The sequence below is a fragment of the Salmo salar genome, chromosome ssa10, assembly GCF_905237065.1.
Source record: "Salmo salar chromosome ssa10, Ssal_v3.1, whole genome shotgun sequence".
Lineage (NCBI taxonomy): Eukaryota > Metazoa > Chordata > Actinopteri > Salmoniformes > Salmonidae > Salmo > Salmo salar.
Window position 1 is genome coordinate 92135568 of NC_059451.1, and position 14011 is coordinate 92149578.

At 45.0% G+C, this 14011-nt stretch overlaps 1 protein-coding gene across 1 annotated transcript in view; it reads right to left on the reverse strand.

The window, feature by feature from the left end:
* Positions 1 to 528: 528 nt before the first annotated feature.
* Positions 529 to 14011, reverse strand: part of LOC106561179 (peptidyl-prolyl cis-trans isomerase FKBP8) — a 56456-nt gene continuing 42973 nt past the window's right edge. Inside the window, exons 5-8 of the mRNA XM_014124853.2 lie at positions 9823 to 10001; positions 9524 to 9601; positions 1091 to 1225; positions 529 to 981 (exon numbers count right to left, since the gene is read on the reverse strand). Coding sequence (XP_013980328.1) covers positions 895 to 981; positions 1091 to 1225; positions 9524 to 9601; positions 9823 to 10001 — 479 coding nt within the window. The 3' untranslated portion in view covers positions 529 to 894. The remainder of the gene's footprint in view (positions 982 to 1090; positions 1226 to 9523; positions 9602 to 9822; positions 10002 to 14011) is intronic.

Here is a 14011-nt window from a genome sequence, read left to right on the forward strand (position 1 = left end):
AAATTTTGTCATCAAAATCTGGCATTCTTTGGATTCATGGGAACTCGGAAAAAAACAAGGTTGAATCATGATGACGTCATTAATCTTCAGGTCATAGTTCTAGAAAGAGGCTGGATTTACAATTCCGAGATTTACTGTTAAAAATGTATTTTCCCAGTTGGAGCTCATTTATTCCCGATTACCCAGTTAACTTGACTTCAGTGAGTTCAAGTCTTCACAGTTCCGAGTTAACCGTTGTTTTGAGCGCTGCACAAATCATGCATCATTGACAGCATGGCCAATTTTGAATGTTCATCATTAACCCCTTAATCCCAGATTTGGGACCACACATGCACTCCACTGAATAGCAGGATAGTGATTGCTTTGCAATGCTTGCAGGGTTAGCCACTGTCACTGATTCCTTCCAAACCACTCATTGTTTTGTGATTTCCAACTTGTTGTGTAATGTCCAATGGCCGATGAGAACCGATACGTTTTATCTATAATTACTCTTCATTATTTCTTCTTCATAAGTAATGACCCCAGTCATAGACATAGATACAGTTTATTGGGACACATATATCCTGTTATTACAGAAGCCCCTCATTCATACAAGACATTGACCATGTGACTGTTCCAGTCTGAGTTTTGTACTAAAATGGATTCCATCACAAAGCTGTTTTGTTAAAAAAAAAAGACATTGCATACATTCTTCGGAAGAAGTGCCATTAGATTACTCTGTTACACTCAAATAAACACAATCTGTGGTGCAAATGTCAGTGCTGCTACAGTATGTCAGTGAATGTTGATACAGGTTTTTCCATAGTTCAGTGCAGTTTTTTATTTATTATTCACAGCAGACACAAACAAGTCAGTTTACTATTCATGAGCTGGACAGTTCCTTTGCAGAGGGCGTCAGTTTCTTGCAGTCAGAACCACTGACGTCACTAAACTGCCCAAGGCCACCACCAGAGCACCAAGCAGGAACTTCCATGAATTTCCCTGAAACACCAAGTGACGCAATGTCAAAAAACAGTCAAATGTTTTTTTCCTACTTGTGAACTGAATTCAACTGAAACATTTCACTCAGGGAAAGTTCTCAGTGGCTTACAGGTGGCTTCTTGTTAGGAGTCAGAAATGGGGCAATATTGTCTCCAAGGAGCTGGGCAGGTTTGGCTTGCAACTTCTGGGTGTTTTTGCCTCCTGATTGCCTTTTCACTAGCTTTGACAGCTCAACATGGATGGCCTGGGAAGGGAAAGAGACAGACTGTAGTCACTTACCTTTAACCTCACTGTGAAACAAAATTAATGATGGGGTGTCAGGTGTGTACTCATAAAGGACAATCTTATACAATACAATTGAGTATTTTAGCAGTGAACTATGCTAGGTGGATTGTCATTGAGAATGACGTTGTAGTATAGGACTTGACCAGTAGATGGTAGCATAGATCATATTAAATCCAACAATGTCAGGCTCAAGCCATAGTTGGACTTGATCAGTTTGAATTAGATCTCATAATGTTAACATTCTTGACACTCACATTTTGTTTATCTTTCTAGCATAAAATATAATTGTCAACCAATATTATACAACAAATATATGGCAGTTTCTTGTTAAGCCCTCCTCACCAAAGTTGTCTTTTAGATACATATTTTTATTATTTCATTTTCCTTGTTTCAGGTCAACATCATAAACAGATTGTATATATGTAGATATAAGGTAACATAAAACATAGCATGACCAACTAACACAAAAAAACAGTGACAGTAAACAAAAACAAAAGCACACAAAAAACAAGATTTAAACATTCACTTTCTGCTCTCTTACAATCTTCCATTACCCTTAACAATCTTTATTTTCATTCAACCTGGAATCAGCTTTCATTACATGCCTTTATTCATTTGACTGTTGTGTGTGGCTGTAGTATATCAAATACAACAGGTCCCGTGTGGCTCAGTTGGTAGAGCATGGTGTTTGCAACGCCAGGGTTGTGGGTTTGATTCCCACGGGGGACCAGTACGGAAAATGAAATGTATGCATTCACTACTGTAAGTCGCTCTGGATAAGAGCGTCTACTAAAATGCAAAATACCCCTAACGGAGTATAGAAGAACAATAATACTATAGAAGAGTCAAGTGGCCAGAGTTCATTTGTATCAACAGAAGACCCATAGATAGACTCAGAGCATTTTTTTTATATTAACACTTCTCAGGGTATCTGCGAGATTAGGGTGAAGAGATAGTTAAAAGGGTCACATATTATACAGTGGGGGGGAAAAGTATTTGATCCCCTGCTGATTTTGTTACTTTGCCCACTGACAAAGAAAGGATCAGTCTATAATTTTAATGGTAGGTTTATTTGAACAGTGAGAGACAGAATAACAACAAAAATATCCAGAAAAACGCATGTCAGAAATGTTATAAATTGATTTGCATTTTAATGAGGGAAATAAGTATTTGACCCTCTCTCAATCAGAAAGATTTCTGGCTCCCAGGTGTCTTTTATACAGGTAACGAGCTGAGATTAGGAGCACACTCTTAAAAGGAGTGCTCCTAACCACAGCTTGTTACCTGTAAAAAAGACACCTGTCCACAGAAGCAATCAATCAATCAGATTCCAAACTCACCACCATGGCCAAGACCAAAGAGCTCTCCAAGGATGTCAGGGACAAGATTGTAGACCTACACAAGGCTGGAATGGGCTACAAGACCATCGCCAAGCAGCTTGGTGAGAAGGTGACAACATTTGGTGCGATTATTCGCAAATGGAAGAAACACAAAAGAACTGTCAATATCCCTCGGCCTGGGGCTCCATGCAAGATCTCACCTCGTGGAGTTGCAATGATCATGAGAACGGTGAGGAATCAGCCTAGAACTGTCAATGATCTCAAGGCAGCTGGGACCATAGTCACCAAGAAAACAATTGGTAACCCACTATGCCGTGAAGGACTGAAATCCTGCAGCGCCCGCAAGGTCCCCTTGGTCAAGAATACATATACATGCCCGTCTGAAGTTTGCCAATGAACATCTGAATGACTCAGAGGACAACTGGTGAAAGTGTTGTGGTCAGATGAGACCAAAATGGAGCTCTTTGACATCAACTCAACTCGCCGTGTTTGGAGGAGGAGGAATGCTGCCTATGACCCCAAGAACACCATCTCCACCGTCAAACATGGAGGTGGAAACATTATGCTTTGGGGGTGTTTTTCTGCTAAGGGGACAGGACAACTTCACTGCATCAAAGGGACAATGGACGGGGCCATGTACCGTCAAATCTTGGGTGAGAACCTCCTTCCCTCAGCCAGGGCATTGAAAATGGGTCGTGGATGGGTATTCCAGCATGACAATGACCCAAAACACACGGCCAAGGCAACAAAGGAGTGGCTCAAGAAGAAGCACATTAAGGTCCTGGAGTGGCCTAGCCAGTCTCCAGACCTTAATCCCATAGAAAATCTGTGGAGGGAGCTGAAGGTTCGAGTTGCCAAACGTCAGCCTCGAAACCTTAATGACTTGGAGAAGATCTGCAAAGAGGAGTGGGACAAAATCCCTCCTGAGATGTGTGCAAACCTGGTGGCCAACTACGAGAAACGTCTGACCTCTGTGATTGCCAACAAGGGTTTTGCCACCAAATACTAAGTAATGTATTGCAGAGGGGTCAAATACTTATTTCCCTCATTAAAATGCGAATCATTTTATAACATTTTTGACATGCGTTTTTCTGGATTTTTTTGTTGTTATTCTGTCTCTCACTGTTCAAATAAACCTACTATTAAAATTATAGACTGATAATTTCTTTGTAAGTGTGCAAACGTACAAAATCAGCAGGGGATCAAATACTTTTTCCCCCCACTGTATAGGGTCTCATTCCTTGTTCCTAAATATAGCACACATTTTCTCCAGTGGCAGCACTTTAAAGATTTCACAGTACCACTGATTTGTGGGAGAATGCATTTGTGGGTCATAAAGAGTTAAGGACATTGAGCTGTGCTAAGGTAAGTGAGGACCTGTTTCCGACGACACCCAGTACAAATAGCCATGAGTCCATTCTTATAGGACATCTGAACATGCCATCCAGCTCCGTTTCTCGATTTTCCTAGAAATCTTCCCATGTGGCCATGGGTGTCATTTTCCTGCTTACACTTACAACAGGTATCTGAGAATTATGCATTCATTTTATTACATATAATGGGAGTCCTATGAACCCTTTGCATATTTGTGTATTGCATCTCTTGCACCTTGTTGCAGGTGAACAGTCGGCTTGCCTTGAGCATAGCCTTTGTACAGTTTTGGATTTCTGAGCCTCTTCCCAGCTCCGTTTTCTCATACCCTAATCAGGGCACTCGAGCTACTTGCAACATTTGTGTGTATAGCAGCATAAAAGTAGGAAATATAGTGCTGTCACGATTCCTACCGACGGTGGCGCCCCCTCCTGCTCGGGTGGCGCTCGGCGGTCGTCGTCACCGGCCTATTAGCTACCACCGATTCCCTTTTTTGTTTTTCCCTTTTTTTATGTTTTCTCACCTGCCCTGAGTTAGGTAATTAAGAGGGCTATTTAGTTCAGCTGGCCCGCACCCTATTGTGCGGGATTGTTTTTCTGTATGTCAACTGCGTTTGTTGACTGTGCTTGTCCATTGTATTTTTCCCTGTTGTTGGGAGACCTTTTATTTTGTACGGGTGGTTCCATTAAAATTACCACACAGTGTTCGCTGCTTCCTGCGCTTCTTTCCGCCACACCACAGACAAGACGTTACAGAATCCCGCACCACCAGAAGGAGCATGGAATCAGCGGGAGCAGCGGGCACTCCACTACCCTCAATGGAGGAACGTGTCCAGCACAATACATCGGTCCTGCATCGCATCGGATCCGCCATGGACCAGATGATGGAGAGGATGGAACGATGGGAGAGGAGTGGTATCCTCTCTCCACCTACACCCCCCCCCCGATACAACCATCTCCTCCTCCTACGATGTCTGGCTCTGGCGCGCTTCGCCTGGCACTCCCGAGGGAGTACGATGGGACGGCGGCTGGGTGCAAGGGGTTTCTTCTCCAGCTAGAGTTGTACCTGGCCACCGTCAGACCTGCTCCTACAGGAGAGGAGAGCGTAAGTGCCCTCGTTTCCTGCCTGACGGGCCGAGCTCTGGAGTGGGCTAATGCGGTCTGGAACGCTCCAGACTCGGCGAGGGACCACTACCCAGAGTTCACCCGCCGCTTTCGGGCTGTTTTCGACCACCCCCCCGAAGGTAAAGCGGCGGGTGAACGGCTGTTCCACCTCAGGCAGGAGACGAGGAGCGCTCAAGACTTCGCGCTGGAGTTTAGGACCTTGGCTGCTGGAGCGGGGTGGAATGACAGGGCCCTCATAGACCACTACCGGTGTAGTCTCCGGGCGGACGTCCGCAGGGAGCTGGCCTGTAGGGACACCAATCTATCCCTGGACGAACTCATTGACATGTCCATACGGTTGGACAATTTGCTGGCTGCCCGCGGGCGTTCGGAGAGGGTCCTGCCCGTTCCACCCCCGTGCACCCCCGCCCCTACCCCTATGGAGGTAGGGGGGGCCGTGCCAAGGGGCACCGGAGGAGGTGGCTCCTCCTGCACCAGCTGTGGTCGGAGAGGACACACGGCCGACCGGTGCTGGAGGAGCCAGTCTGGGAGTCGAGAAGGCAGGCAGAACACTTCTCGGTCACCTCAGGTGAGTCAGCACCAGATTCGCCCAGAACCCCCTGTTGGTCATGTGTTTTTGCCTGTTTCATTTTCTAAATTTTTTCCCTCTTCCCAGCATAGGGCGCTAGTCGATTCAGGCGCAGCTGGGAACTTTATGGACCGTGGACTTGCCATTAAGCTGGGCATTCCACGGGTGCCGATAGATTCCCCCTTCCCCGTGCACTCCTTAGATAGCCGACCATTAGGGTCAGGGCTAGTCAGGGAGTCTACGGTGCCGCTGGACATGGTAACGCTGGGGAATCATAGGGAAAGCATTAACTTTTTCCTTATTGATTCACCTGCGTTTCCAGTGGTGCTGGGGGTCCCCTGGCTGGCTGGTCACAATCCCCTCATTTCATGGAAACAGGGGTTCTCCAGGGGTGGTTGGAGGAGTGTTCAGGGAAATGTCTAGGAGTTTCCATAGGTGCCACGTCGGTGGAGAGTCCAGACCAGGTGTCCACCGTGCGCATTCCCCCTGAATACGCCGATTTGGCGATCGCTTTTTGTAAAAAGAGAGCGACTAAATTACCACCTCATCGACAAGGGGATTGTGCGATAGATCTCCAGGTTAACGCTGCGCTTCCCAGGAGTCACGTGTACCCCTTGTCACAAGAGGAGACGGCGGCTATGGAGACATACGTCACGGAATCCTTGGGACAGGGGTACATTCGGCCCTCCATCTCACCCGCTTCCTCGAGTTTCTTTTTGTGAAGAAAAAGGAGGGAGGTCTGCGTCCGTGCATTGATTATAGAGGTCTAAACGCGATCACGGTGGGGTTTAGTTACCCACTACCTCTTATCGCTACGGCGGTGGAATCATTTCACGGAGCACAGTTCTTCACAAAATTGGATCTCAGGAGCGCGTATAACCTGGTGCGTATCAAGAAGGGAGATGAGTGGAAAACCGCCTTTAGTACCACATCAGGCCATTATGAGTACCTCGTCATGCCGTATGGGTTGAAAAATGCTCCAGCCGTCTTTCAATCCTTTGTTGACGAGATTCTCAGGGACCTGCACGGGCAGGGCGTGATTGTCTATATCGATGACATTCTGATATATTCCGCCACCCGCTCCGGCGCATGTGTCCCTGGTGCGCAGGGTGCTTGGTAGACTGCTGGAGCATGACCTATACGTTAAGGCTGAGAAGTGTGAGTTTTTCAAACGAGCCGTCTCCTTTCTGGGTTATCGCATTTCCACCACGGGGGTGGTGATGGAGTGTGACCGCGTTAAGGCCGTGCGTAATTGGCCGACTCCAACCACGGTGAAGGAAGTGCAGCGGTTCTTGGGCTTTGCCAACTACTACCGGAGGTTTATCCGGGGTTTGGCCAGGTAGCGGCTCCCATTACCTCACTGCTGAAGGGGGGCCGGCGCGTTTGAGATGGTCGACGGAGGCGGACGGAGCCTTCAAGAAGTTGAAGACCCTGTTCACCGACGCGCCCGTGTTGGCGCACCCGGACCCGTCTTTAGCGTTCGTAGTAGAGGTGGACGCATCCGAGGCTGGGGTGGGTGCCGTGCTATCACAGCGCTCGGGTGCGCCACCGAAACTCCGCCCCTGCGCTTTCTTCTCAGGGAAGCTCAGTTCGGCGGAGCGTAACTACGATGTGGGGGACAGGGAGTTGCTAGCGGTAGTCAAAGCCTTGAGGGTGTGGCGACACTGGCTTGAGGGGGCTAAGCACCCCTTTCTCATCTGGACCGACCACCGAAACCTGGAGTACATCCGGGCAGCGAGGAGACTGAATCCACGTCAGGCAAGGTGGGCCATGTTCTTCGCCCGGTTTAGGTTTACCATCTCATATAGACCGGGTTCCCTTAATACTAAAGCCGACGAGCTGTCCCGTCTGTATGACACGGATGACCGCCCCATCGATCCAACTCCCATCATTCCAGCGTCTAGGCTGGTGGCACCAGTGGTGTGGGAGGTGGACGCGGACATCGAGCGGGCACTGGTGTTGGATCCTGCGCCTGCGCAGGTGCCCGTGGGGCGCATGTATGTGCCGCTCCCTTTTTTTTATGTTTTCTCACCTGCCCTGAGTTAGGTAATTAAGAGGGCTATTTAGTTCAGCTGGCCCGCACCCTATTGTGCGGGATTGTTTTTCTGTGTGTCAACTGCGTTTGTTGACTGTGCTTGTCCATTGTATTTTTCCCTGTTGTTGGGAGACCTTTTATTTTGTACGGGTGGTTCCATTAAAATTACCACACAGTGTTCGCTGCTTCCTGCGCTTCTTTCCGCCACACCACAGACAAGACGTTACAAGTGCTTAGGTCTTTCAGCTTTCTACAAGAGATTGTCAACTGGGGTTCATATTGGGTTCTGGGGGGAACACCATCTTAGATTCAATAAAATGTCTTATTTGCGGATAGCCAAAGAATTGTCTGTGTGGTACAGAAAATGATTTCCTGAAACGTTAGCAATGGCTCAAAGTTGTTTTGTAGTGTACTTAGTTTCACATATCTTTGTATTTAGAAGGATCTAGTAGGCCTAATCGTCATTGTTCATTCTAGTGATACTGAAATTACACTAATGGTTAGATTTTTTTTTATAGGACTTAAGTTAATAATGAGATTTGATGACAAAGCACTGGTCAAACAAAAGATTGATGTTCTTTCGTACCAAGATGAATTGGAATATATGGAATATTTTTGGTAGGCAGTGTCGATAGTGCAAAAAGGCTTTTATGTCATTTGGATTCAGAATGTTTCTGCTTTTCAATTCCTTACCTACTCAGCTAAATGAGGTCTCTGGGGGTAAAGATTGTTTTATCCGCCATCAAGGCAAGGGGGTAATTACCAAGGCAGCAGATAGTTTAGTTTTGTCTAGACAAGTGTCTCACCACCACCAGTACACACTTCAGGTCAAGCCAAATAGGGCGATGGCCACAGAATTATACTGACAAGGGCAAACATTTCTATATACAAAAAAGTAACACTTGGAGTTTTTTGGGGGGGCATAATGATATTATTAACTAACTGTAGGCCCTCATTGCCTGATTTGCTTTATTAGTGTGACGTCAGTGTTTCCGGACAGCTCTAATCTTTGTGGCTAAGTAGAGAATTTTGCAGACAGCAATAGGAGCAAGACAGAACAGGTCTTCACTGTGGCTATAGAACTAACACTACACAATGATATTTTCAAAGTGTCTGGGCTCTAATACCTTTGGTTGACTTTTCTTTGCTAAACTATATTGTGCCCATGCGCAAAATCTGAGGTGAGTTTTCGTCTGCAGTTTTTTCTGGTCATGGAAAAACATTTCATTCCACATGTTCTAGTCTAAACCAATACAGAGGCGAAATCTACCGTAATTGTTTTTGAAGCACACACCCATTATACGTTTTGGGGAATTTTCCATGACTGGGTCTTCATATTCTCAGTTTCTCAGCGTTTGTCATAGTAAACATGCTGTGTGACAAAGTAGAGTGACAACTGGGAATGTAGTTTCCAATTGAAGTCCACTCCTTTAAGTGCTGTAAAATACAACACAAACCGATGCCCAACGGCTTCATTTTTGGCATTACTTTGACTTTGGCAGTATTGGGCTATAGTACATACTACAGCCCAATAACGCTGTTAACTAAGGGTGAACTGTGAGTCACACACTACTCCAGACATGATTTAAGAACTTGTTGAGTATTGTGATAGAAATAAAATGATACATTACATCTCTTGCCTAGTGTCAGCTGAGACAGTGTCTTTTTGATTGGGAAATAATTTCACAGACCTGTAGTGGACATGGATCCTTGATCTGTTTATGGGTGGTTGGATTTCACTAGCAGGCTAGAGGCTAGGGAGAGGTGGAGGTGGTGAGAACCTAGAGATGTGCTCATTTAGATAGTCTGTCTATCTCACCTTGGTGGACGGCTCCAGTTTCAGAGCCTTCTTCAGTATCTCCATTGCCTCCCCGTACTCGCTCTTGTCTGACAGAAGCTGCAAACAAATTGCAGTATCTCTGAACAGCTAAATCAACATCATCCTTCAGTAGTATACTGTACATGTTTCAGTAGTACATGTTGATTTGCAGTAAATATTTACACTCATCTAAAATATCTGAATAGTGTTATGTAATAGATTTATTCATGCACCCAGGCACTGTAGACTAATGACAGTGGATTGAAGGTGAGGTAATGTGATGTTAGTGTGTCCCTCACCTTTCCTGTCCTGAAGAGGGCTTTGACATTTTGTGGGTCCAGGGACAAAACATCCCGGCTGGTGTGTAGTGCGTCGTCGTACTGCTCCAGTTTCAGCTGAGCCGCTGCCAGGTTGTTGAGACACTTCACCCGGTAGTCCTGCACCTCCTCCCCCTCCACCAGCACAGCACTTCCACCATCTAGGGGAAACAGGCCACACAGCCTCTCACACCTGGACTATTGTCATGTATATGTACTGGGAGCCCCAGTTTTTCTAGGTTTCATGGCGAATTATATACTTACAAAGGAACTGAACGGAGGAGAGACTGGGTATTTGATGTACTAAGGACATCTGTATGTTTGTTTGCCACAGTTATAAAAATCCAATGTTAAAGGCCTAGTGCAGTCAAAAATGTGATGGTCCTGTATTTTATATACACTGTGTATACCAAACATTAGGAACACCTTCCTAGTACTGAGTTGCACACCCTTTTGCCCTCAGAACAGCCTCAATTCGTCGGGCATGAACTCTACAAGGTATCAAATAAAATAAAATGTTATTGGTCACATACACATATTTAGCAGATATTATTGCGGATGTAGTGAAATGCTTGAGAAAGCGTTCCACAGCGATCAAATCAAATGTTATTTATCACATGCGACGAATACAACAGGTGTAGAACGGTTAGAACATCTACTTTGTGCATGACACAAGTCATTTTTCCAACAATTGTTTATAGACAGATTATTTCACTTATAATTCACTGCATCACAATTCCAGTGGGTCAGAAGTTTACATACACTAAGTTGACTGTGCCTTTAAACAGCTTGGAAAATTCCAGAAAATGATGTCATGGCTTTAGAAGCTTCTGATAGGCTAATTGACATCATTTGAGTCAATTGGAGGTGTACCTGTGGATGTATTTCAAGGCCTTCCTTTAAACTCATTGCCTCTTTGCTTGACATCATGGGAAAATCAAAATAAATCAGCCAAGACCTCAGAAAACAATTGTGGACCTCCACAAGTCTGGTTCATCCTTGGGAACAATTTCCAAATGCCTGGAGGTACCACGTTTATCTGTACAAACAATAGTACGCAAGTATAAAAACCATGGGACCACGCAGCAGTCATACCGCTCAGGAAGGAGACGAGTTCTGTCTCCTAGAGATGAACGTACCTTGGTGCGAAAAGTGCAAATCAATCCCAGAACAACAGCAAAGGACCTTGTGAAGATGCTGGAGGAAACAGGTACAAAAGTATCTATATCTACATAGTAAAACGAGTCCTACGTCATCATAACCTGAAAGTCTGCTCAGCAAGGAAGAAACCACTGCTCCAAAACCGCCATAAAAAAGCCAGACTACGGTTTGCAACTGCACATGACGACAAAAATGTTACTTTTTGGAGAAATGTCCTCTGGTCTGATGAAACAAAAATAGAACTGTTTGGCCATAATGACCATAGTTATGTTTGGAGGGAAAAGGGGGAGTCTTGCAAGCATCATGAAATGTGGGGGTGCTTTATAGCAGGAGGGACTGGTGCACTTCATAAAATAGATGGCATCATGAGGAAAGAAAATTATGTGGATATATTGAAGCAACATCTCAAGACATCAGTCAGGAAGTTAAAGCTTGGTCGCAAATGGGTCTTCCAAATGAACAATGACCCCAAGCATACTTCCAAAGTTGTGGCAAAATGGCTTAAGGACAACAAAGTCAAGGTATTGGAGTGGCCATCACAAGACCGGACCTCAATCCTATAGAAAATCTGTGGGCAGAACTGAAAAAGCGTGTGCAAGCAAGAAGGGCTACAAACCTGACTCAGTTACACCAGCTCTGTCAGGAGGAATGGGCAAACATTCACCCAACTTATTGTGGGAAGCTTGTGGAAGGCTACACGAAACGTTTGACCCAAGTTAAACAATTTAAAGGCAATGCTACCAAATACTAATTGAGAGTATGTGAATGTGATGGGAATGTGATGAAAGAAATAAAAGCTGAAATAAATCATTCTCTCTACTATTGTTCTGACATTTCACATTCTTAAAATAAAGTGGTGATCCTAACTGACCTAAGACAGGGATTTTTACTAGGATTAAATGTCAGGAATTGTGAAAATACTGAGTTTAAATGTATTTGGCTAAGGTATATGTAAACTTCCGACTTCAACTGTATATACAGGGGGTAATCGAGGTAATTGAGGTAATATGTACATGTAGGTAGGGGTAAAGGGACTTTGCATAGATAATAAACAGCGAGTAGCAGGAGTGTAAAAAAAAAAGGGGGGGGGGGTCAATGCAAATAGCCATTTGCTTAGCTGTTCAGCAGTCTTATGGCTTGGGGGGTAGAGGCTGTTCAAAAGCCTTTTAGACCTAGATTTGGTGCTCCAGTACCGCCTGCCGTGCGGTAGCAGAGAGAAAAGTCTATGACTAGGGTGGCTGGAGTCTTTGGCAAATTTCAGGGCCTTCCTCTGACACCGCCTGGTATAGAGGTCCTGGATGGCAGGAAGCTTGGCCCCACTGATGTACTGGGCTGTACGCACTACCCTCTGTAGCGCCTTGCGGTCAGAGGCCGAGCAGTTGCCATACCAGGCAATGATGCAGCCAGTCAGGATGCTCTCAATGCTGCAGCTGTATAATATTTTGAGGATCTGAGGACCCATGCCAAATCTTTTCAGTCTCCTGTGTGTGAATAGGCGTTGTCGTGCCCTCTTCACGACTGTCTTGGTGTTTTTGCACCATTATAGCTTGTTGGTGATGTGGACACCAAGGAACATGAAGCGGGAAGATGTGTTGTTGTCTACCCTTTCCACCTGGGGTGGCCCGTCAGGAAGTCCAGGATCCAGATGCAGAGGGAGGTGTTTAGTCCCAGGGTCCTTAGCTTAGTGCTGAGCTTTAAAGGCTCTATGGTGTTGAACGCTGAGCTGTAGTCAATAAACAACATTCTCACATAGGTGTTCCTTTTGTCCAGGTGGGAAAGGGCAGTGTTTGAGTGCAATAGAGATTGTGTCATCTGTGGATCTGTTGGGGTGGTATGCAAATTGCTGGCCCATGTTGACTCCAATACTTCCCACAGTTGTGTCAAGTTGAATGGATGTTCTTTGGGTGGTATACCATTCTTGATAGACACAGGAAACTATTGAGTGTGAAAACTCAGCAGCGTTGCAGTTCTTGACACAAACCAGTGCACTTGACACCTACTACCATACCCCGTTCAAAGGCAATCCAATCTTTTGTCTTGCCCATTCACCCTCTGAATGGCACACATATACACAATCTCAATTGTCTCAAGGTTTAAAAATCCTTCTTTAACCTGTCTCCTCCCCTTCATCTACACTGATTTGAAGTGGATTTAACAAGTGACATCAATAAGGGATCATAGCTTTCACCTGGATTCACCTGGTCAGTCTATGTCATGGAAAGAGCAGGTGTTCTTAAACCTTGTGTGGTGTTCATGTTTTTGTTATTCACCCAATGTTCACCGGTCTGAGGGACCCACAACATTATTGGGTTTTTAAAACAATACAGCCATAACAATTAACGTAAAAATACTTAAAACTTAGATGTTGACATATCAATTACAAGCAATATAGACAGCATACATGGTTAATATTTGCCATTTACCTCTGCTAGATCACATTATCAATAAAAACGCAATTAAAAATTCAATTATAATCAAGAAATGGGTGGAATAAATCATGTTTATCTTGAACAAATATAAATAAAACAAGGTTTTCATCAATATTGATGTTTATTGCATTGAAGTGAACAAATTGGAAGGACAAATTTAAATACTGTATTTTATGGAAACGATAAATGCGCCCCATTGAACACAAATTAAGGCCGGTCTACACACCACATGAGGGACAGAGGTTTACTGTGTGTGTGTGTGTGTGTGTGTGTGTGTGTGTGTGTGTGTGTGTGTGTGTGTGTGTGTGTGTGTGTGTGTGTGTGTGTGTGTGTGTGTGTGTGTGTGTGTTCCAAATGTATTTCTTGCACTTGATGCATGTGTACTGTGTCTTCCTGTCCTTCTTGGGTCCACACACATCACAACACTTCTTCTTGTTGCTACCAGCTGCAATCTAGAATGATGAAAACACAATTTTACTAACATCTCACTCACTCACTCACTCACTCACTCACTCACTCACTCACTCACTCACTCACTCACTCACTCACAGATAGCAGGCCAAGGTAGGAGAGTCGGACAC